General features: G+C 42.0%; 1 protein-coding gene across 1 annotated transcript in view; it reads left to right on the top strand.

Moving 5' to 3' along the window:
• The window catches only part of NOTCH2 (notch receptor 2), a 158,646-nt gene that overhangs the window by 86,335 nt on the left and 48,700 nt on the right, over positions 1-23,611 (top strand). Inside the window, exons 6-11 of the mRNA XM_037038736.1 lie at positions 15,512-15,745; positions 17,051-17,206; positions 17,667-17,855; positions 18,798-18,911; positions 19,714-19,827; positions 21,621-21,854. Coding sequence (XP_036894631.1) covers positions 15,512-15,745; positions 17,051-17,206; positions 17,667-17,855; positions 18,798-18,911; positions 19,714-19,827; positions 21,621-21,854 — 1,041 coding nt within the window. The remainder of the gene's footprint in view (positions 1-15,511; positions 15,746-17,050; positions 17,207-17,666; positions 17,856-18,797; positions 18,912-19,713; positions 19,828-21,620; positions 21,855-23,611) is intronic.

Raw genomic sequence — 23,611 nt, 5'->3', positions numbered from 1 at the left:
TACCTCACTCAGTTTTCTGCTTTGATATTAACCAGGAAGGCCCAATCTTGGGGGAAAGTTTCCCAGTGAAATGATATTTTACCTAAATTTCTTACCACAGGATGTTTAATAAATACCTATTTTCCGTGAAGATCCTTATAAGATATTTTCCCCCATATGTTCTTGTATTTCTAGAAATGGCAAAAATGATGGGTAAGTTCAGTGTGGCAATGTTTATTTTTTTTGGTCTGCTGTCATTTAAAGTGCCTCTCAGTTTTTGGTTTCTCACCGAAGTTTTCTTTCCTCTGCTTCTCTCCTGCCAGTTCTTTGATTTTCAGTGGCAGCCTTGCTTTGTGCTACCCTCACCACCAGCAGGGTAAAGCTAAGGCTCTTCCACTTCATATGAGTGAAGGAGCCCTTCCGGGCTCAGCCCTGTCTGCTTCTCCAAGCTCCTGTACAGCCAACAGCACTTCATATTCCAGCAACAAAAACTGTTTCCGGTTCTCCTGTGTCTGCCACGTCCTGTGTCTCTCTTTATACCCTTCCTTTTCTCTAGGTTTCCCTTCTCCACTCTTCTCCCTCCTGTCCTCACTGTTTTTGCCTGCCTGACTCAGATTAAAGTGGTTGCCCCTTTCAGGAAGCCTTCCATGACCTTTGCCACATCTCTCCAGGCTGAGCTAAGTGTTCTTTCCTGGGCTTCATCACCGTCCCATACAGTCCTCGGTGATAACACTCGCCACATTAATATCGGCATTGCTATGTGCTAATATTGAGGTGTGGGAAGTACTAAGTTCGAGGGTGAGTCTTTGTTCTCAGTAGCATGTAGCTGAGCTGTTTACCATCTTAGCCCCCACCTCATTATGAGAGGAATAGAAAGATCATTTGGGGGTGTAGGGTTCCTATTTCTGTCGACATTAGAGCTATAAATTCAGGTTAGTATTTTCTGCCTAATACAAATTAAAGAAATGACTGGGGCTGGGAGGTAACTAATGTTCATTAGCACCCAAATACAGTGCTGGTAACAATGTTTATTTTATGTAATCTTTGCAATAACTGTAATAGGGATAGAGTTTATTAAATACTCTTTTTACAGATGATGATGAGTATCAGAAGGGCTAAACAGTTTACTCAAGGCCTATAGTGGTTGGGATAGAGTTTGAACCCAACCTTATTTTACTCCAAGTTTATACTCAATCTGTGGTCTTTTTCCTGTACAAATGTACTCTGTGGGTTGTCTTTTTAAAAACTTTTGCATTTTTAAGTCCTTTGATTCTTTTTAAGTGATTGAAAGTTCAATTTATAATTTACCATTTTAGGGTATGATGATCTACTCTGGTTTTTTTCCTTTTAAAAAATTTACCTGGTTACTTTGAGATTAGAAGTTAAATTAAGTGAATGCTTTATATTCAGCGTGGTATTTTTTTCATTATACCAAAAAGCTTTATTACATTTTGTTCAAAATTCCCTTTACAGTTTCTGGCTGTAAAGTTGAAGCATGAACTCTTTGCTCTGGCTTTTGACAAAATAGAAAAAGAGGGGTTGGGGTATGGTACTAAGAGAGGGAATGAAGTTGCTGAAAAAGAATGGGTGGGATTCTATAGCTGAAAAAACGAAGTATCAGTTGGAAATAAATGAAGATTTGGGAATTTGCCATGTTTTTAGTGAGAAGAGCTTTACTGTGTTGTATGTACACATGCATAGAAGGCTTGGTCTCTCGTAGCAAATTTTAGACTTCAGGACGACCAGAATTTTTCCAAGTCTATTTATGGTTTGATTTGAGGTAAATGAGTCAGCTTCCTTTTTTTTTTAAAGAAGGCTTTATTTGCCATCCATGGAACTAGTATCTCTCAGTTACTTTATTGGGGTATTGGGTGGATAAATGGTACAATAAAAAGCTTTTTGGGTTTTCCATTTACTTAGCAAACAACTCTCTTGTAAAACATTATAGATTATGCTGTTTGGTATGGTAGCCACTGGCCACATCTTGATATTCAGCACCTGAAATGTGACTTGTCTGAATTGAGATGTGCCACATTGTAAAATACCTGATTTTGAAGGCATGGTATTAAAAGCAAAAAATAAAATGTCTCATTAATAATGTTTGGAAATACTGATGCTAAAATGATGGTTTAGATATACTGAGTTAAATAAAATAAAATATTAAAGTTAACTTTACTAGCTTCTTTTTTCCTTCTTAAAGTGCTACCAGAAAATTTAAAATTACTTCTGTGTCTCTTAGATATTTCTACTGGGTGTACTACTTTAGGTGCAGAGATGTTCTGTAGGTACTACCATTGCTGCTACCATGTAGGTGCCTCCCCTCTGACCCTGGGCGGTAGAGGGTGTATGTGTAGCTCTCTGTAGAGGGGCCTGGAATTGGCCCCACTAGAGGAAAGCATGGTGGCCATGTTCTTTCTTTTTTTAAAAAAAATATTTTATTTATTTATCTTTAGAGGGGAAGGGAAGGAGAGAGGAAGAGAAACATCAATGTATGGTTGCTTCTCATGCATCCCCTGCTGGGAACTCGCCCCTGCCGGGAACTGGCCTGCAACCCAGGCATGTGCCCTGACTGGGAATCGTCTGGTTCGCAGGCCCATGCTCAATCCACTGAGCTACACCAGCCAGGGCTGGTGGCCATGTTCTGATATGGTTTGCACATCAGTGGTGGACAGAACTGTTTTCTAGCCCAACACAGAACCATTGTACCTGACGTGGCTATCTAGGTTAGTAATAGTTTGTGCCTTCAAAAGCTTCCACTGTTCTGGACAAGCTAAAGCCCGGGTAGGAGAAAGAAATGGTATTGGGTTTGGACAATGATTTACTTTTCTTACTGGAATCTTGTTATAGAGATGGTTCCTCTGCAGAATGGAAGTAGTCCTAAGATCTGATGAAGCCTGAGCACAAATGTTTTTATGATTACCGTGCTTGGCCCCAAGCCAGTTGCCGTCTTGTGAAAGAAGTTCTGCTTTGGCAGATATCCACTTAAGAAAAAAGTTATGAAAGGCCCCCAAATTAACTAAGGCAGTATAGATTAATGTTTTGTCTACGTAGATTGTTATTTTAATTTTCTTTTTAAAGGTTCATTTCCTTCAGAATTAAAGTTGCCTCTAAACTCAACTCACAAATTCCTCTCTGGCAGCTTTTGGTTTTGGGTTCACTCCTAGGGCAGACGTGATTTATTTTCCTGTGCTTGTTATTAACCCAGAATTGTAATTTCAGCTTGGGCTTGGAATAGTGCTTTGGGACACTAAGCAGAAGTGAACAATGGAAGTTAGGTGGATATAAGTCAAGTAAAACTGGCCACATTTTCTCTCTGCTCTCTCTCCTTCATGACACAATGATCCTGAAGAGTGGGTTAAAGTCCTCTTTGCTGTTGGTTGCTCCAATTTCAGTAAAATTTTGGGGTATAAATCAGCAAGGCATGTATTGCTAGAGGTGCTCCATGAGCTTCCTTGTCTGGAAATGGAGTCTTCTTATGGTGTTATTTCGATTTTGAATTAAATGCTCCTATTCCAATTTAGCCTCTAGTTGGCAACAAACTGTTCTCTAGGATGAGGCTTTTCTCACAGTCACTTTTCTGCTCTTGTTGGTTGAGAGTAGAAACTATTTAATTATAACTGGGACTATAGAAGTTTTCTTATTTGCATTTTTCATGGGGAATGGGGAAATGCATCTTCCATTTCATTTTTTTTTTTGCCGTCAACTGGATTGTGAAGTCTTGATAATAAGCATGTTTTCTGGGATTCTGCTTCCAGCCCCAATTTCAGGTTGCTATCAGTTGGGCAGACTGCCAGAGTGCTAACCTGAAGCACCTTCAGCCCAGAGGTCTCAGAGCTGATTCGTGGTTGTACTGGTGGGGCCATGGGTGAGTGGTTAGTACAGCTCCCCACTAAGTGCAGGAGGTGGGACTGAGGGATCTCTTCTGCCCTCATCCGTGCATGACTCAGTGTCTGGCTTTGGCTACATTCCAGGCAAGATTCAGTTTTACTTCATGGGTTTCAAAGCCCCCACAGAATGATTTTAAGGTAGCTTCAATAACAGATATTTATTGAATAACTGTTATATTCAATATACTATGCTGGCTGCCATAAAAGACATGAAGAAATTTGGCTCTTCTGTCTTTAAAGGAGGGTCAAACTTACCAGAAAGAAATAAGTCTACATAACCACAGTAGGAGGTGGAAAGTAACTCCTGAATGGGCATGAGCTTGAAAGAAGGATAGATAGGAATTGGGGACCATGTAAGTACTCATAAGGGAGGAGATTGAGAAGAATTAACTTCTATTTTGAATCTGAGTAATGGGAGAATGTGGGGACTGTCGACACAAGTGGGCGAGAGCTGATGGTAAGTTTTCCAATTGGAAACATTTAGTGGTAAGGTCCAGGAAGTCAGAACAGAGGTAGGGGCTAGAGACTCAGAGCTTGAGTTTTGTTTTTGGTTGCCTTGGGAATGTATCAAGTGTGTAAAGGAAAGTGTGTGGAGCCAGAAGAACAGAGGGTAGAACCTGAATTGTGAGAAATTTCTACACTAAAGAAAATGAATGAGGAAAGGGATCCAAAGGAGGAGGATGAGAAAAGGGAATGTGTGAGAGCTGGGAAGCAGCTTACCATTAGAGCATCACCGAGTCAGGGATGTGTTTTAAGATTGTGCCCTTAACTCAACTCTGCACACCTGTTGGTAGCTCCTGCAATATTTGACTTCTCTTACTGGTTTATATGCTTGCTTTGCCTAGTGGACTCTTAGCCTCTGGAGGATTGGGAAACTGGTCTTACTTACTTTGGCATTCCCAGGTCCAGTTTTAACAAAGGATGGTTATCGAATCAATGACAACCAGGAGAATAAAATAAGAATAATTGCACAGAGTTAATCAGATTTTTTTAAGTCCTTGAAAATCTTCTAAAATGTAGTTTCCATATAAAGGAGGGAAAGAGACCAGATTGCAAGGGTTGTTCAACATTCTGTACTGCTGGAAAGGGAGAGAGGAAGGGGCAGGGCTGGACTCATAGGACAGGAACTTCATTCATGTGACCCACTGTGGATCCCTGGCTAGACTAAGGATCAAGGAAGCTGGAAAGGGGGCTGGTTAATGAACTGGGTTATTTAGGAGGGGCTTACTTTTACAAGTTTTAGTTGCAGATAAATTAGGTGAAATGGTTGTTGGGGATGGGAAGGGATGAAGATGGGGAGCATAGAGTGTACCATCTCAAAATTGGAACAATGAATGTCGTATAATGAGATCCAGAATGTGAGTATGTGTGTGATAGGCAGCACGTGTGGAGGTCATTTGAGTTGAGAAAAGTAAGAACTCTTGGCTTAGATGACCTTATTGGTTCCCAAACCAGATACTGATTTCAGAGGAAAAGGGAAGAAAGAGTGAGAGGAACACAAACCGTGTACTTAAGTCACTTGAGGAAGTGGAAATTGGTCCATGTGGACAACAGGTAGAGGTGAGGTGATTTAAATTGTAGTATTTAGTATTCTTTTTATATTTAAAGGTATATATGTTTAGAAAAATTTGGATTTGAATCCATCTCTTTTTAATGTCAAAATGAAACTGTATGCTAATTGCCTTTTCTGTAAGATGAGGAATATTGTTTCTTTGCTCTCCAGATTTTGTTTATATGATCTGATATTTAAAAATTCACATTATAGCATGGTTACTATTGAGTTTTAAAATCATATATATGTTCTTTAAAACTATTCTTGATATTTACATTGTTTTCTAATCCAACATATAATGTTTTAGGCTTAGTTCTATGTGTAACTTGCTTTCTGTTGACTACTAGTACTTTCGTATCACAACCTTTTCATTCCCGAGTTATTTATTTTGATTTACATTTTTCCATCAGATGAGTATATCTTTGAGTATTTTTTTCCAGAGAAGTTACGTGTTGATATGTCTTCAGAACTCTTGGAGTTTTGGAAAATACCTTTTGATTTAGTTGCCTTCATATACAAATGACCTCTTGCCTAGGTACTGAATTCTTGGGTCATACATTAATCTTACCAAGTTCCTAGATGTGAGTGTCATAGGGAAGTCCTGGACAGGTCCGTCTCTGTCTCTGTCTCTCCTCGCTTTCAAACCAAATCTCTAACCAGAGGTATTAGGTTACAGGCATTTTATCCTAGTACTTTTTGAGCCCTTTGGGTCTGCACACATACTTCTATTCTCACCTCAGAAAATATTGTCTTTTTCATTTGTTTTTGTGTTTTCAGGAACACCTGTTACCTTTACATTAGGCTGTGATTCTTCTCTGTGGCTGGAATCTTCTCTCTTGCTATTTTTTCTCTTGCTGTTTTTTTTCTTTGCATTTTATGAGAACTTGTTACATTTTTCCTTTGTAACACTTATTTATTCTTATTTATTGTTCTGTCCTTTGTAGCTTCCAATGTGATTTTATTTAAACTGCATTTTATATTATTTATTACATTTACTCATTGTACCTAGGTCCTCTCTATTTCTGCCTTTCTCTCAGCCTGCTTCCTTTCATCCGAGTCTGGTGTCCTATATTATTTTCCATTTCTTTTTAGAACCTATATGTACCTAAATTTCTTCAGAATGTAGAAACAGCTCTTTCTAAAATGTGTTCAGTTTCTGTAAATGAATATTTTTCACAGGTATGTTCTTCATCTATGTCTTAAGTAGTACATTCCCCATCTTTTATATTTCAGAATGTTTCATAGGTCCTATGTTATTTTTTTCATTTTTTTTCCATTTGTTCATAATAATTGCCCAGAAAAAGAGGATGTTCGTTCTCTTTGGAACCCCTACTGCAGATAGTTTTTTCTCCCAGGGGAGTGAGGGTTCCTTATGTAAACCAGTAAAACAGCCCAGTAGCCCAAGGAGGGGAAGGAGCCAGAGCGCGGGCCTCCAGGCAGGGGACTAAAGCTTGGGGCCACTTCCTTCTCCGTGTCAGGGATCAGCTTTCTGAATGTCCAGCATTGGTGCAGCAGCCATTGCTCGCCATACAGCTTCTGAGTCTGGATGTTCTTTGGTGTTACTGCATCTGGAATTTGCCCTAGATGCACCACAGGCTTTCTTGTTGCTATAGTGGCCATGGGAGCCCTGGAATTCCCCAGTGTTTTAAATTGCTATTGACCTGGAAGGGTGAGCTAGAGTTCAGTCCATTCTCCCCAGAGCAGCAGAGTGGGCATTCTGAAACACAAATTGGATTGTGTTGTTTCTTTGCTTAAAATACTTCATTGAGTCCTCCTTGTCTTTGGATAGAGTTGTAAGGCTCTGCATATCACTCCCTCTGCAGCCGTATCTCCCTGATGCATGCCTTGTGATTGAACCCCGCAGATTTTTTTTATGGCCTCAAATGAGCCATGTTATCTCTTCTATTGAAACCTATGCGTACACACTTCCTTCTTCCTGAAATACTCTCCACTCATTCCCTTCCTATGCACACACTCACACACATATATGGGCTCTTATACAACCTGGGTGACATATGAAGTCTCTCAGTCGTTCTTGCTCTTGCTGTCTTTCTCTCACTCTCAGTAATTTAAAGTTTATTCAGCTATAATGCAGCTCATTCTGACTTTAAGGTAGCATTAGATGGCCTACTTCTGAGTCTGTCCCCAAGATATTTTGTTGTACTTATCTCTCTGTTTCATAGGTTTGTGCAGTCTCTGGCACGAGGGAGTCATCTAGGTTTGGATTACATAGCAGTAAACAAATGGATAAAAGAACTTTAGAAATAGTTAAAGCAAGAGCCTGCTATGGCCTTAGAATATGGAGCCAAATGCTGCCATTACTGTTAATGTTTAGATAATAAATTCTTGTTGTTAATGCAAACTTAGGTGGTTTGAAGGGGAATCTAGGAAAATGAATTGTCAAAAAAATACACTGCCACGATATGGGATGTCATTAGGTCCTATAATTGTAGCTTTCCAATCAACATATTATCCTCCACTGGACTGGACAATATAGTTCTTCTTTATTCTCCTACTCTGTGCTCCCAAGGCAACATGCATCTATTAGAGCAGTTTTTGTCCTATGTTATTGTTTGTTTGGTTGTAAAACCTGTATTTGTCTATAGGTTCTGAAGGGTAGAAGCTACAACTATTTTATTCAGCACTATAATCCCAGTGTGTATAGGTCGAGCCTGGCATATAGTATATTCGTATTTGTTGAATAAATGGGTGAATCGGGGCATTGCATTTTCCATCTGTTTCTCACCCGCCCTCATCCCTCCACATTTAGAGCCGTTACTGGGTTCTTTCACGGCCGTCCTCTTTACCTCCCTGAGATACTGTAGTGTCTTTCTTTAGTGGGGACCAGGCCTCTTCATCTGTACTACATTTATAAAGCTGGAACGATCGTACGAGAGGATTAAATTTGCAATTAAGTGCTTAACACAGTGTCTTGTACCGAGAAATATCTTAATGAATAAATGTTTAGTAGCAGTATTTGGGAATAAAGAAAACATGGATTCTTTACCTGCTTACCTTTACGCAGATGGAAGCAATTGGAAGAGGAGGATCTCAGCCAGGATGGCTGACTGGGCTATAGTCTTTGGGGAAGTCTTAGGTTTCAGTCGAAGAAGGAAGGTACTCAGAATAATGTAGAGCTACCTGTGAGACATCATTGAAGGATTAGGGTCAAAAGACAAGATGAATGTTGTGTAGTATAATGTAGATGGAGTTCAGCAACTATGGAGGGGCCTGGAATGAGAAGTTCTGTGTACTGATTGGTGGATGTAGATAAAGGAATGATGAACAGAATAGAGACTAAAGGTGAGAAGGAGATGAATTGGAAGATTATTATTTTGGGATTAGAATGACTTAAGAGAAGGCAGGAACAGATAAACATTTGCTTTGCAAATATTTTTGAATGCTACTCAAAAATATTATTAGCTGGGCACTGTGGTAAATGTTGGGGATTTACTGATGAAGTAAATAGCTACCACCCATTTCTTCAAGGAACTTACAGTCTGGTAAGAAACACAGAGATAAATCAAATTATTTTACAACTTTGAACTGTAGTAAATGCCTTCAGGAAAAGTAGCAGAGCATATTAATTAAGAGGCAGAAACAACTGAGCTTGAGATAGGCAGGTAATGTCTCTTTGAAAAGGTGCCATTTCAGCTGTGGACAGCGAGTCAGAATTAGTTAGAGAAAGGTGGGGATCAGAGTATTCAGGCACAGGGAGCAGCACCTACAAAGACCCTGATGGGAAGGGAAAGATTGTGGTCATGTTGAGAAATGAAAAAAGGCTAAAGCGATAGAGCTAGTAGTGTTTCGGAAGGAGAGACTAGAGAGGCAGGCAGAAAACCATGGTAGGATCTAGAATTTTATCTTAAGGATAATGGAAGTCATCAAAGGGCTTGAACAGGCAAGTGGCACAGTCCACTGTACATGTTGATATCATTCTGGTGACTCTTTAGGAAATTTATTGACCAGGATGCAGGGAAAGCAGTCTTTTGAGGAGTCCAGAAAAAAGGTGATGGCGTCTATGAATAGCGGCAACATTCACATTCACTTCGATTCTTGCATTTATCCATACGTGAATCCCCCCACCCGTACTCACATCATCCCCTTAGCCACTGTATACCCCAGGCCTCATACACACATTCATGCTTGTGCATTTGTGTACATGTGTGGACTCCAGTATTTATACAGAATGTTCAACCTGCTTTCATCCCAGCTGGCAGCGTAACGGCTAAGCTTGCCCTCTGCTCTTTCACTTCAGCAGTGGAATGGAAAAATCTGTTTAGAGGTGAAGGTTTTGTAGGACAGAAGTTATAAGAATATTCTGATATGAAATGAAAAGATGAAACTCCACCACTCAGGAGCTTGGGTGACTGCTGGTTGGAAGGGTATATTGGAGGCTGACTTCTCTTGATTTAACCACAGAAGAGGAGGTAGAAGGGTCAGGGCAAGGGCCAGCCCAGCTCTTTTTATATGTTCTCATGTGGTGATTGTTGTTGCAATAAGAGTTGACCCTTAACAGGGCCATTGATGTGATAAAAGTTTTTCCCACACACTTCACAGTTGAGAGATGACTAGGAAGGAGAGAACTTCTTCCCAAACTGCTAAGGCTCAGTGATCGTTTCTCCCCCCTCCCTGCCCCCGCCTCCTACTTCCCAGTCACTTGTAACTCCAAGTCAGATGGATGGTTTGTTGGTTGTATCTTGAAGAAGCCACCACGAGCTGTTTGTATCCCAGCGTATTGCAGCTCACAAATGGTGTCTGTTTCATGGGCCAGCCATGGCTCAATGGGCTAGCGCTTGATGCTAATGAGGTCCGGGTCATGGTTTTCCATTTCAGTACAGTCCTCTTGGGCTCACTTTTATAGTTACTGCCACTGCTATGCCCAAATGTACCCTACAGTTTCCAGATAATAGGATGGCCCAATAAGAAAGATCAGTATGAAAGTAACCCTACTCCTGTGAAACCAGCACAGCGTACTTATTTTTCTAATGGTGAGACTTTTTCTAATAATGTCATCTTCCTTAGTAGCACAACTGAGGCACCTTGCTCTTCCCTATGTTTTTAATATGTTTTTCCCTGCCCCTCAACCGTCAGCTGAGAGTCACCTTCCCCCTTTTGAACACTAAATGAATCTGCTCTTAGCACCTCACAGTTTCTGTTTTTAATTCTGTCTCTTTCGAATTCTCCTTCCAGCTAGCTGTGCAACTGTGGGCAAGTCACTGTACCTCTCTGGTCCTGGTTGCCTCATCTGTAAAAATGAGCTCACTAGATTTTGTCTGAGGTCTATTTTACCACTGGTGCCAAGTGTCTGGTACAGTGCATGACTTGTTAACTTAGGTGAATGGCAGATACAGTTCCTGCCGTCATGGATGTGAGTTCAAAGGATGAGAAGTAACTAGCCATATAAATCGAGGGGGGCGGAGAATATCTGAGGTGGAGAGAACAGGATGTGCAGAGACTCTGAGTTAGGAAGGAAGTTAATGTTTAAGGGACTAACAGTAAGCCCTCATGACTGGAATAAAATACATGAAGGGGAGGCACATGTTTGAGATAATTTATGAGACAAAACTATCAGCCAGAAAATTATCAGTAGCTACAGAAGGCTCTAAGCATGTAAGGTGTGAGCAAAGGATTTGGTAGTGTGACATTTCATACCAAGTTAGTCCAGACTCATGGTGCCAATCAATAGAGATGGTAGTTTCTAAAAACAAGCAACTTCTTTTTCTTTTACACACAGAAAATGGGAGGGGCCTTAGTTTCAGTGTCAAATGGCAGTAGCCTCTAGTATCTAGCAGGTGAAATTACTAAGAGGGATAATTGATGCCCTCAAAAACTTGCCTCACTGAGCATTGTACAGCATATTTTGGAGTTCACCAGCAGAGTTTGTGTGTTGAGACAGGTGCTGATACATGCTGAGGCTTGTTTGGATTGAACATTTAGTAGCGTGGTCAGGCATGGAAACAGCACAGCTGTCCCTTTTCACCAGAGGCTTTTATGTGCTAGGTCGCTCATAACTTGGTGCTCTGTCCTTCTCTCCCTGTTAACTGAAAGCCATTTGCTTTTAGTCCCTCCTGTATTCTACTGGGAGACTAGTCTTTAAAGGCAATTTTGATACTGTCTTCCCCCACCTAGGAACCTATCATAATTCCCTTTGCCTGCTCTATCAAGTTCAGAATTCATAGTCTACTTCCAAAATGATCTCCAGCCTTTTTCCTTTTAAACTCCAGCCGAAGAATAAACTATAGTCATTTTGATATCTTTAAGTCCTAACCTTACCACCCTCAGTGAGCCCAGGATGTAGTGGGGAAAGCTGAATGACCTAAATGCACCCAACATCTCCAGATGATCACCAAGAAATTTTCCTACTTTAATGTTCAATATTTAGGGACCTTTATTCATTTCTAACAGGGGGGTTCTTTCATTGTTTCAAGCTTTTATGCCTTCCCAGTGCTTTAAGACCCCAGGATCAAATCCTGGACACTGCACTGTGCTGCAGTAGAAAGTTAGTAGATTTAGAGTCAGACTGATCTGGGTTTGAATGACAGTGCTCTCACTTACTGGTATCTGACCTTGGGAAGCTTTCTTCTCCTTCCCGAGCCTTATTTCTTTTTTTTTTAAAGATTTTATTTATTTATATTTAGAGGGGAAGGGAAGGAGAGAAATATCAATGTATGGTTGCCTCTCGTGAGTCCCCCGCCAGGAACTGGCCTGTAACCCAGGCATGTGCCCCGACTGGGAATCGAACCTCGATTGTGTGGTTCGCAGGCCCGTGCTCAATCCACTGAGCTATGCCAGCCAGGGCCCGAGCCTTATTTCTTATTCGTAGGCCTCTGCATTGGTTTCCTCCTGTGCCAAGAGGGTGATAACATGAAGGAAGCACAGTGTCCTAGAAGATGTTTCATTGGAAACTTTGGAACAGGCAATTGTAGTGGACCCCAGGGTTACTGTTTTCTACCTTCTGAATTAAAAAACCAGTTGATAGAATTGGAATTAGGAGGAGAAAAAAAATCTGGCAGAAGTGACCTTGGAAAGAAATGCTGTTCTGGAGAAATGTGCCTGCAACTTAGAGAAAAATGATCAATTCTGTAGGAAATTCTTACAAGCTAGTGTTCCCTTGGCTCTGGGCTTGATTTCTCTAATAAACACTACCTAAGAGATATACTGTCCTGGGATGTTCAGTGATTGTATGTAACCGTCAAAAATCAATCTCATTCAAAAAGTTAGTGAACTGTGCCCAAAAGTACATTTGGTTTTTAGATAGTAATTTGTACTCGTAAGTTTTTCCAGTAATCAGATTGTGTGAGTCATGATTCTAATCCTCACCCTCTTTATCCTCTCCACTTCCCCATGCCTTTGTGTGCTTGGGAACCTGCGACACACAGAGATAGTTTTGAAAAGGTGAGATTCACATCACAAGTTTTCATTAAGAATTTTAGAATCAGGTAGCTCTACTCTGCACTCAAGTAGAGCTGGTAGTTCAAATCCCAGCTCTACTTGAGTGCAGAAAACTTCACTCTGGGCAAGTTATTATAACTCTCTGAGCCCAATTCCTCAACTACAAATGATGTCATTTTTGTTATAGCTCAAGTGCAATGCCTGCTTTAGTAGGCAGTCAGTGACTTCTGGTTTCCTTTCCCGAGTGCCGAATTTGCATTCCAAGTGTTGTTTATTTACCTAGTCTGTCTTACTACAACATTTAAGTGGCCGGGTATTACAATGTATAAAGAATACATGAGATATTTTTAAACACACAGTGTCTTATACTCAGAACTATCATGGAGCCAGTCAAAAAGAAAAATAACATCCAAATTGCTCACATTCAGCACGTCATTTGGTTTGAGCGTAGCATATATATTTTAGTTCAGCATGTAGTTTAGCATAATGTAATAGACGAGATTCTCAGTAATTTCCAGGTTACAGTGACTCTTTACCTCCTTGGTCATGTTTTTATTTCTAAATCCCACGTACATCCTAATTACACATCTGTCTCTATCTGAGGTAGCATGCCTGTCAGTGTGGTAAGGGAGCAAAGCTTTCTGTCATAAATGACATCACCTGCCCTGGCAGAAGTCATAGCCAAGTGCACACACTCACTCCTGTACTCACTGATGTACTCTGTATTAGTTAGTACTGTGGGTTGCAACAAGATCCCCATCTGAAATTAGGGAAACACATCGCAAGGGACATATCTCAGAATAGCTGTGCCCCTGAACGGGTTTGGAGCAGTCGGGCTTCAGGAATGACTAGAACCATTAACTTGACTGTGGTTCTTTTCTGTGCACTTCTGATTCACTTCTATCATCTTCTGTGTAGACTGGTTACTTCATCCTTTTGGTCCATGTGCCAAAGTGTCAGTAGTCCAAGTTTGGAAAGAGACATAGCATTATGAAACTTGTCTCAGATGCCCATCCTATATCAGGAGGGCGTTATCATGTAAAGACATGGTGGCTTCTTCGAGAATGTGTAGAAGCAGTGGGGTGAGGAGAGGAGCACAGAAGGGGGATGCTGAGCACAGAGGTCAGAGATGCACACACACTCATCTTGCCATTCTAGGCAGGGGGGTCTTGGCTGGAAATACAAAAAATACTTCTGAACTGAGAGGCTGGTTGCAGCCAAGTGATGGGAGATAGATGTGCAATTAAATAAGTGCAGCAGAATGACGTTGGTTCTGTAGTAATGAGTAGAATGATGAGTGTAAAGAATGGTGTAATAGTGGAAGTAAAGAATAGGTGGTCACCTAGGTTAGATTAGATACAACTAGCTTTGGCTAATCATGATGGCTGCACAGGTGGCACGTTGCAGGGTTTCTGAAACGACTTGAGCCAACTGAATTAGTGCTAGGTATTTTGGGGACTAGAGATAAGATTGGCATTTTCTGAGGATAAGTGTCATGTGCTTTTTTCATTAAGAGGCCTCTTTAACAGAATACCTTTTTGAATTATTCATTGAGTTCTTTTACAAAGAAAAAATTAAGGAGACCTTGAGGTTTTTTGAGTTTCAGCCACTTGTGTTGTAGAGAATTCGAATGACCTGAATATTAGTTCTCTTTGATAGTTCTCTGAAACTGGTATTAAAAAGACCTCCAATTAGACCAGTTCATCGACTTGTTTTACAATTCAACTGGCCTGCCACTAAACTGCTGTTAGTCACAAATTCCTTGCTTTTAGTTGAAGATACTCTTTTCTTGTCATGGGTCCCGGGAGCCGCTTCCTAATCCCCCCATCCATTGCTGTCATAGTGACCTGCAGTAGGTCCGTAACTGGTTTCACCTTTATCATCTTCCAGTTTGCCCTTTTTCAGACAGAGCATACTGATCCTTTTTCCATCTTCTGTCACATTGGGTGGACTTTCTGTGTCTTATTCTCGAAAATTTGCATCCTTGAAGCTTGGGTGTCTCAGGCTGAGCACAGTTTGCTCCAGTCTCACGATCTTGGTTTTCTTTTTCACATCCATATTTTACCAAGGCTTTTATTATCCTTAGTCTTTTCTCTCTCCTTTACTTGTCCTGACCTTCACTTTTTAATTAAGTTTCTTATTTTGAGATAATTAATTTCATATGCACTTAAAGGTGTTAATACCCTTTACCAAGTCTCCCTCACTGGTAACATCATCTTGTAATGCTATTGTGCAGTTTCATAACCAGGTTATTAACATTGATAGGCAAGATACAGAACAATTGCTGTAACATTTGCTGTAACATTTTACATTCCTTCTCATTATTCTTTTCCTTAACTCATCTCTTAGACTCTTTTCTCACTCTTCTCAGTTACATGTTAATTGTCCCAGGGATTTAACTGAGTCAGGAGGCCTAAAGGACTTGTCTTCTCTTTGAGAGGTTGGCTAAATTCTCATGGCGTCAGAGTTTCTAGGGATAGCAGCTTCCATTTTTTTCTTTAAATGATTTGCCTAGAAGAAATGTCATTTGGATAGCTCAAGATGGCCTTCAAATTAATGGGAGAACCTGATCTGCTGTGAGTTCTGCTTGCCTTAACTTCAGGCAAGTCACATTAGGAAGAAGAAGGTGTGGGGGTTGCTATGGTTCTGATCCTTTGAGACTGAAGAGCCCTAATCAAAAGCGCCTTCCCCCCCAAAGGACAGTTCTGCACGGAGGATGTGGATGAGTGCCTGCTGCAGCCCAACGCCTGTCAGAATGGAGGCACTTGTACCAACCGCAATGGAGGCTATGGCTGTGTGTGCGTTAATGGCTGGAGCGGCGATGACTGCAGCATGAACGTTGATGACTGTGCCTACGCCTCTTGTACTCCAGGCTCCACTTGCATTGACCGTGTGGCCTCCTTCTCTTGCATGTGCCCAGAAGGAAAGGCAGGTAAGGCCAGCATGGGGACAGAGCTGGAGATAAGGGAAGTGGCCCGCGAGCGTTTGGGATTTCTGCCTTCTCTTTCATCCTGTATCTGTGTCCTTTTAATTACCATCAGTAGGAAGATATTGCTCGAGATTGTTCTGGAAATGTAATTGCTAGCCAAAGTGCTACAAAGTTAGTCTTTTTCCTTGGCACTTTTGTCTCTCATCTCAACTTTATGTACCTTAGTGTTTCATCCTAAAAAATGAAAGTCACTGTTGCCTTGGAAGCATATGTTGACTTTAAAATCTTAGACTGAAAAACACCTCAGAAATTAAGACAAAATTACTCATAAATGGATGTGGGGACTTCATATTAAGAAATAACTTATTTGCTCAGGAGGAGCTGGCAGAAGAGAAGCATTTAAATGCATTTCAACTCTCAGTGTCTACAGAAATATTTCTCTAAGGGAGGATTGTTACTGATTAAAGAGTTAACATTGCTCTAGCTTCTCAGTTTACTAGCTTCTGGTTCTAGGAGTAGAGAGCAATGAAGGGAGGAATGTGATGGAAGAAGATAGCTTAGGTGAGAGAACTGTGTGCCCAGCAATTTTGAAATATTCTCATATCTAGGCCCTTCCAAAAACTCCACCTCCAGCTTTGTAGAAGAAGCCTTAGCTACCTGTTCTTAAGCTAATTGCAGAGTGGAAAATCCAGTTCCCATGTGAACTATGCAGAACATGGGGCCTAGTAATATCTTCAGAGTCCTGAGGGCACTTGAGCCAGGAATGTTGACATTATTAAAAGGCTGCCCAAGCATAGGCTGATGATGTTGAGCTGGTTTTTTTTTTTCTTTCTGAGGCTGGTGAAATGCTGGTGCCCCCTAATCACCAGGTAGCATGATTCTGGGAAAGTAAGTTACCAAATAAAATACAGGATGCATGCAGTATTTTGGACATACACTAGAAAATTATTTATTGTTTTTCAGAAATTACTATTGAACTGGGCATCCTCAATTTTTGTTTGCTGAACCAGGCAGTGCTACAGGAAGGTTGTTGCCATTTTCCTGTCTCTGTCATCTACCCATCTCACTTTATGGCTATGGTATACTCTGCCCTTCAGGGGAGGTCCAGCCAAGGGTTAGGGTGAGGATACCAGGGTTGTCTGCAGAAAGCTCCTTATTTGGCAGCATGTGTCTCATGTAGGATAGCCAGAGGGAAGTTGCCTCAATCTCCGTAGTGGAGTTTGGTGAGCCAGTATACGGTTTTCCCTCCTCCATGAAAGAGACAACTCCTCCCCAAGTAGGGGCATTTTCTCTTTCTTCTTGCCACAGGTCTCTTGTGTCATCTGGATGATGCATGCATCAGCAATCCTTGCCACAAGGGGGCACTGTGTGATACCAACCCCCTGAATGGGCAGTATATTTGCACCTGCCCACAAGGCTACAAAGGGGCTGACTGTACAGAAGACGTGGATGAGTGCGCCATGGGTGAGTTCCAGGAAACTTTCCTCTTCCTTGCGTGTGTGTTGTGCTCAGCAAGAACTTAAATTGAAGCACCTTTTACTCTAAGAGTGTGTTTGCCCCAACCTCAGATCTCCTGTTACCTGTCCACTGTTTACAACTGACCTTTCAGTGTAATCATATATTGTATTTTTGGAATCGAAATATATGAATGGTCTGTACTTGACTCTTGATACAAAACTGTGTCTTAGTAACAGTTTGGGGGAAGGAACAGCAGAGACACACAAGACTTGAAATTGTCCTAATCTTATTACCTGTTGAATTTGTTATGAGATAATAGGAAATTGAGAAGCAGACCATTACATACCTGGCCCTGATGCTTGTAACAATCAGACCTGCATCTGTGGAACCTCTCCATCAAGTCCACATCTGTGGAACTTCTCCATCAAGTGCTTTGATCCTCATAATTGGTTCTTGTCTCTTTCAGCCAATAGCAATCCTTGTGAGCACGCGGGAAAATGTGTGAACACAGATGGTGCCTTCCACTGTGAGTGTCTGAAAGGCTACGCAGGGCCTCGCTGTGAGATGGACATCAACGAGTGCCATTCAGACCCCTGTCAGAATGACGCCACCTGTCTGGATAAGATCGGAGGCTTCACGTGTCTGTGCATGCCAGGTACTTGGGCCCGTCTGTGGGTGGCGTCCAGACAGAAGGCACTCACCTGTGCTTCTCTTAGGTGGAACGCTCAGGATATGTGGCCATTCTGTGACCTCTGTCATCCTTTCCTTCCCAGTGGTGATGGGGCTCCCAGCCAAGGGACTCTTAAGGAGTGAGGCAGCGCCAGAATCCTTAGAGCTATGAAGACCCAGTTAAGCAAGCCCACTATGTCAAAACTCAAAAAATTTTAGAAGTGAATGTTTTAATGAAAGTATTTTTTAATTTAATAAAGTGTTTACATCAGAATCTTTCAAATAGCAGGCTTGCCTGATTCCCTTGTGTATTACCAATACCATGCCATTTCATTTATAGAAATTATTTTTGTCCATAGTTATATAGGAACCTGCCATTTACCCAGAGTGATGTACACATGACTAATTAGTTGTACTCTGGAGCTCTTCTGCAGAGACCATTCCTTGAACTCTCAGAGAGCACACCTAGTCCAGGTCACTAGGGAGGCTGACAGTGGCTGTTTGCCTCATTAATGATGCTAGACACTCTAGCCTTGAGAGACCCTCCTGACCTTGACTTACACCCTGAGAACCGCAATATCTCCGCTTCAGCTGGTCTTTAGGAATAAGCAGTGGGGATGCTATGGGCCTAGCGCTGTCCTGAAAGCAAAGCCTGGACTGGTGAGAGAATGTGGCACCATCTTTGTTGGTATGCTAGATCGTACTAGTGTCTTTGGAGGTAACCTCTTCCCCCTCTTCACAGTGACAGGAATATCCCAGGGGGTTCCCCTGTGTGATGGAATAGTCACTGTCATGGCACAGTCCCCATGTCCTCTGCAGAAATGTTCATGCTCATAGAGGATATCGTGATCTTTGCAAGTTTGGACTCTCTTGTCTGGAATATTCCTTTCTCTCCCTCTAAGCCACTTGTGTGGTCTGTTTTGTTCAGGTTTCAAGGGTCTGCATTGTGAACTGGAGATAAATGAATGTCAGAGCAACCCTTGTGTGAACAACGGACAGTGCGTGGATAAAGTCAATCGCTTCCATTGTCTGTGTCCACCTGGTAAGTGCCCACACCTGCCCCTGTTATCCTTGAAAGCATAAAGCTGACTGACCACAGGGAGGGAGAAGGGAGAGAATGTGTGTGGGCTGTACATGAGGAAGTCATTAGAGTGAGCACTTCAGAATAGGAGAGTGTGTGTACAGAAATGGGGAATTTGTTTCAGCTAGTGTGTTTTTCAAATCCTTTGTGGCCAGAAGTCCAAGTCTGCTCTGAAAGGCCCATGACCTCTCTGTCTGTGTGTATATTTCAGAAAGTTCCTATCTCATAGAGGCCTTAGTTTTAGGCTATTCAGGATTTTATTTTTCCCCCATGGGTCATAGTCTTAAAGCCCATTTGTGAGATTATTATTTTTAGACATTTCACCTCTGAGTCAGAAACAGACAAAAGTCAGTTTTTTTGAAAGACTGCTCTGCCTCTCCTTTGCTCCCCAAAGCTATTGTTGAAGACATGCCAAATTTTCTACCATACATTGTAGCATCTCTTGTTTTCAGAGAGGAGGTCCCAGTTCCTCTGATGCTACACTCACTTGTTGAAGTGCTTCGCCTGTAACCATTCAATCCCCATTTTAACTAGAAGGTGACATACGCAAGGGGAAGAAACAGACGTGGAGACACACATGGGCTGATGCCCTGGGCTTCACCTAATCATCCTAGTTAACTGTTGGAAAAAATAATTTTACTTTTGCTAACTCCTTGGTATAAGCCCTGTGAGTAACTTATCCTAACACCCCTCGAGCATCATTTCATAAAAAGGAGGACACAGGATAATCCTTTGTCTTGTGTCATCACTGTCCCCATTTAAGGTTTCACCGGGCCAGTTTGCCAGATTGATATTGATGACTGTTCCAGTACTCCGTGTCTGAATGGGGCGAAGTGTATTGATCACCCAAATGGCTATGAATGCCAGTGTGCCACAGGTAAGATTTTCCTGATTTTTACTCCCCTAGTAGGGCCACCTGAACAAAGCAGGAGACTGTCCTCGTCCAGCTGCCCTGCCAGGCCATTCCACTGACAGGGGCTGTTCTGTGTCAAAATATCTTCCTCCAGCATATTTTTTGCTGCTCTCCCTGTTTTCTTCTACAACACCTGCCTCCTTCTTCACAATAGTGGCCTGGCCTGGGCATTTCCATTCGGTGTCTGTGTCTTTCTGAGACAGATTTTGGCAGCGGTGAGTTTCCAGCTGGCTTGACTTACTCCTTTGGGAAAGGGAAGAATTCCATTCGAAAGCTATTTTTCCCTGGGGCTTTTCAATAGGAGGTCTGTCAGTGTGTTTCTTGAAGCAAGTGGTTGAACAGGGGCTCAGAAATCTAAGGGCGATTGTGTGCAAGTGCAGAGGTTTTCTGTCTAAAAGACAGACCATGCGGTGAGAGTCAGGTGTGTCTCTGGACAGGTGCGAGAGCTCTGTCTGGGGAACTTTGTGTACTGTTTCCTGAATCCTGCTATTAGAGTGGAAAATGATCTCTTTATAAGTGTTCTACATTTCTGATCTGTGGCCACATTTCCCACTTGGGAGTGATCTGAATGAGCCAAATGTCCCCTATTACTCTATTTGCTTCTTCACAGACCAGTATTGTAGAAAAGGACTAGAAATGATAAGAAAAGGTGATTTTCCAATTTATTTTTTATCCCACTGCTTAAGAGAGAAAGAAATTAGGAATATAATTTAAGACTTTTTTTTAAATTTTAGAAAATGGATTCTTAAGTACTTTTAAACATTATGTGCATTTCTTTCTGATCACAGAGAAGCAAACTATGTCACAAAAATAAACAATATTTTAGTAGTACTAGAACATTACCACTTATTAGGCCTACTTGGATCAGGCTTAAACTTCCTTGTTTCTTTGTGAACTGCCGTCTCTGGTTGGAGAAGTTCCAGGTCATGTCCTCCTCTGGCCAGATACTACTCAGGGAGAATAATGCTCACGGGAGGGAAGTTGAAAAACCTTGGAGTCAGGTTTAAACGGGAGGAGAACCTTACTGGAGTCTTATTGAAGAGACTTCATGTTGCATAAAGGTTTTTTTGTCCCCTTTTCATTCAAAGGTTTATAATTTGTTCATTTTGTTCAGCAAGTATTTATTAAAAGCTTACTACATATGCATAATATTCTGGGAGGAGTTGAGAGGAATAAAGGGGAGTTTTCTGTCCTCTAAAGTCAGAATTGGGAAGATAAGGTTCATGAAACCATTCTTATATTACCTATATATTAGGTTTGGGAGGAAAGGACTATAGAGGTAAATAAATACAGGAAAAGGATTGAGAACTGTTCCCCATGAAGCCCAGTAAGTAATGAAGATTCAGTTAAAGCGTTTCTGCGATGAAAGCGCTGATCACTCAGAAAAAGATACTTGGATTCTACACGTTCAATGTAAAGAACTGGCATTAACCCTCCATAGCAGTCCTGGGAGAGCTCTTGGCTCCCACCTTGAGTTCTACAAATGTGGTGACTGAAGCTCAGAGCCGGAGTAACTTACCCAACATCAGAGTCATTAAGTGGCAGAGTCAAGACTGGCATCTAGTTCTGTCTGGATTTTTTAAGTACAACCCTCTAGGCCTGCCTTATAAATCAGTGCAAATAGTTTCAACTGCTCATTCCTGCATTATGAATTAAGGCTCGGGAGATATGGGGAGAGGTGGATGTAGCTACGGTTATGTTCGGGTGTAGAGTATCTGCTCTGGTTTTTAATCCTTCTCGGTAAAATTCCTTCCAAGGATTCACTGGTGTGTTGTGTGAGGAGAACATTGACAACTGTGACCCTGATCCCTGCCACCACGGCCAGTGTCAGGACGGGATTGATTCCTACACCTGCATCTGTAACCCCGGGTACATGGGCGCCATCTGCAGTGACCAGATAGATGAATGTTACAGCGGCCCTTGCTTGAATGAGGGCCGCTGCATCGACCTGGTAAATGGCTATCAGTGCAACTGCCAGCCGGGCACCTCAGGTAAGCCTGCTCCCTTTGTGTGGCCTTTGGAGTTTTCACTGCTTCTCAAACACAGTTTATACAGATGCCACAGACTTTCTTGGTGTATGCTTAGACACCCCCCAAAACAATCCTTTGTCTGCGAAGCACAGCCAAAGCCACAGCCAGAAACATCTCAGAGGGAGATGGCTCTAGCCAGGGAATAAATTAGAGACAATAGCTTTACAAAACTGGTGATTTTATGTATGTGTTTTCCCTAAAAGGAGGCCTACCGCTTCAAAAAACCGAACTTATTATTTAAAATTGAAAACCCTCTTGCTTTTGTGGCTTGATTTTATTGTCTTCTTTTTTTATAACCTCTACCACAGACTAATACAATTGTTTCTTCCCCATCCCTTTCTTTAACCCCTCCTCCTTTCTTTCCAGTAGTTTCCTCTCTAATTCGGAGTCCAGTATCTGTAGTATGACATTATTCTTCTGCCAATTGTCTCGGTTGGACTTTGGGCATTTGTGAGGATCGTAAGAGGGAGGAGAGACTTTGCAGCATGCCCCACTCACTGGAAAGTAGAATGTAGAACCACCATTCTTGTCCCAAGTTCATTGCTGTTTCCTGACTCCGGCCAGATGATTGTTAGTTGTGAGGGCATGCTCCTCCTTGCATGTTGAATGTTGAATTGTTTTCTCGGGCAGCAGCATTTCACAGGTTCCACTGGGTTCTGTTTTACTTATTGGAGGAATAGTCATGGTCACAACTGTGGTTAATGGACAGAGAAGTGCTGTGTCTCAGATCAAAGGCAAACGTATTAGTGGAAGATTAACTAGTGTGTACCTTTGTTACGAGGGAACCTGCCAGAACAACGGAGCGATTTATTGAGAGCTCAACTCTCGATTTAAGGAAAAGGGCCTAGGTAGGGGGCAAAGGTGGGGGAGGTGGTTAGCTGCCCTCATTTTATTTTGTTATTTCCAATTGCATTCCTTCAAACTTGTCAAGGGCCCTGGGCTTCATCCAGGACCTCATACATGCCAAGTTTGAAAACAAAGTCCTTTTTGAGTTGTTCAAGCATATGAAAAACATCCCATGCCTTCACAGTTGAAAATGCCTTCCCCCTCCCCACATTTAGATAACTGAGTAAAAGGGCTGAATAGATCTTTGTGAAACCTTCCAAAAGCAATTTGCTTCCGGGCTGGTCCCCAGACATGAGAAATTGCAGTACGAAAAGAAATGTGAGAGATTTACAAGCAGTTGAATGGATGCCTTCAGAATGGCGGCGCTGCTTTCGGCCCTGCTATCGTTGCCATTATAACAAGCGCACTGGAACCTGGGTGAGCGGCGGGTTAGCAAGCACTTTGTTTTCTCTGTGATGATATCATTATGGCAGGATGTATCAGGTGTGTTCCCTGGGGAGGACAGCGAAGGCAACCACTGAGAAAGGCAAGTAGTAGATGGGAGTGGTGTGCAGGCGGCATAGAGAGGCAAGGCCCAGACTCTCTTGGAGAGCTGCCAAATTCAGTGCGGTGGCTGTCAGCAGAATTAAAGCAAAGAGACCCAGGCAACATAAAGAAATCTTGTACTGGGTGGAGAAAGACCTGGCAGGTAGGGCCCTGGGTGAAAGCATTTGTTCAGTGAATCCTTATGAATAGACTCGAGTCCTAGAGTGAAAATCCATGACCCATTCATGACAGAGTCCTAGGTTGGTAGGTTGGAGTGTGGGTGGGTGTGTAGCTAGGAAGGATACTTTATAGTCTGCTGGTTATGGTTGAGGTTTCTCACTCACTGG

This window comes from Sturnira hondurensis, unplaced genomic scaffold, assembly GCF_014824575.4.
Source record: "Sturnira hondurensis isolate 20B ecotype Veracruz unplaced genomic scaffold, ASM1482457v3 Scaffold0024822, whole genome shotgun sequence".
NCBI lineage: Eukaryota > Metazoa > Chordata > Mammalia > Chiroptera > Phyllostomidae > Sturnira > Sturnira hondurensis.
The sequence above is the reverse complement of the archived record's forward strand: the minus strand, read 5'-3'. Positions and strand labels throughout refer to the sequence as shown.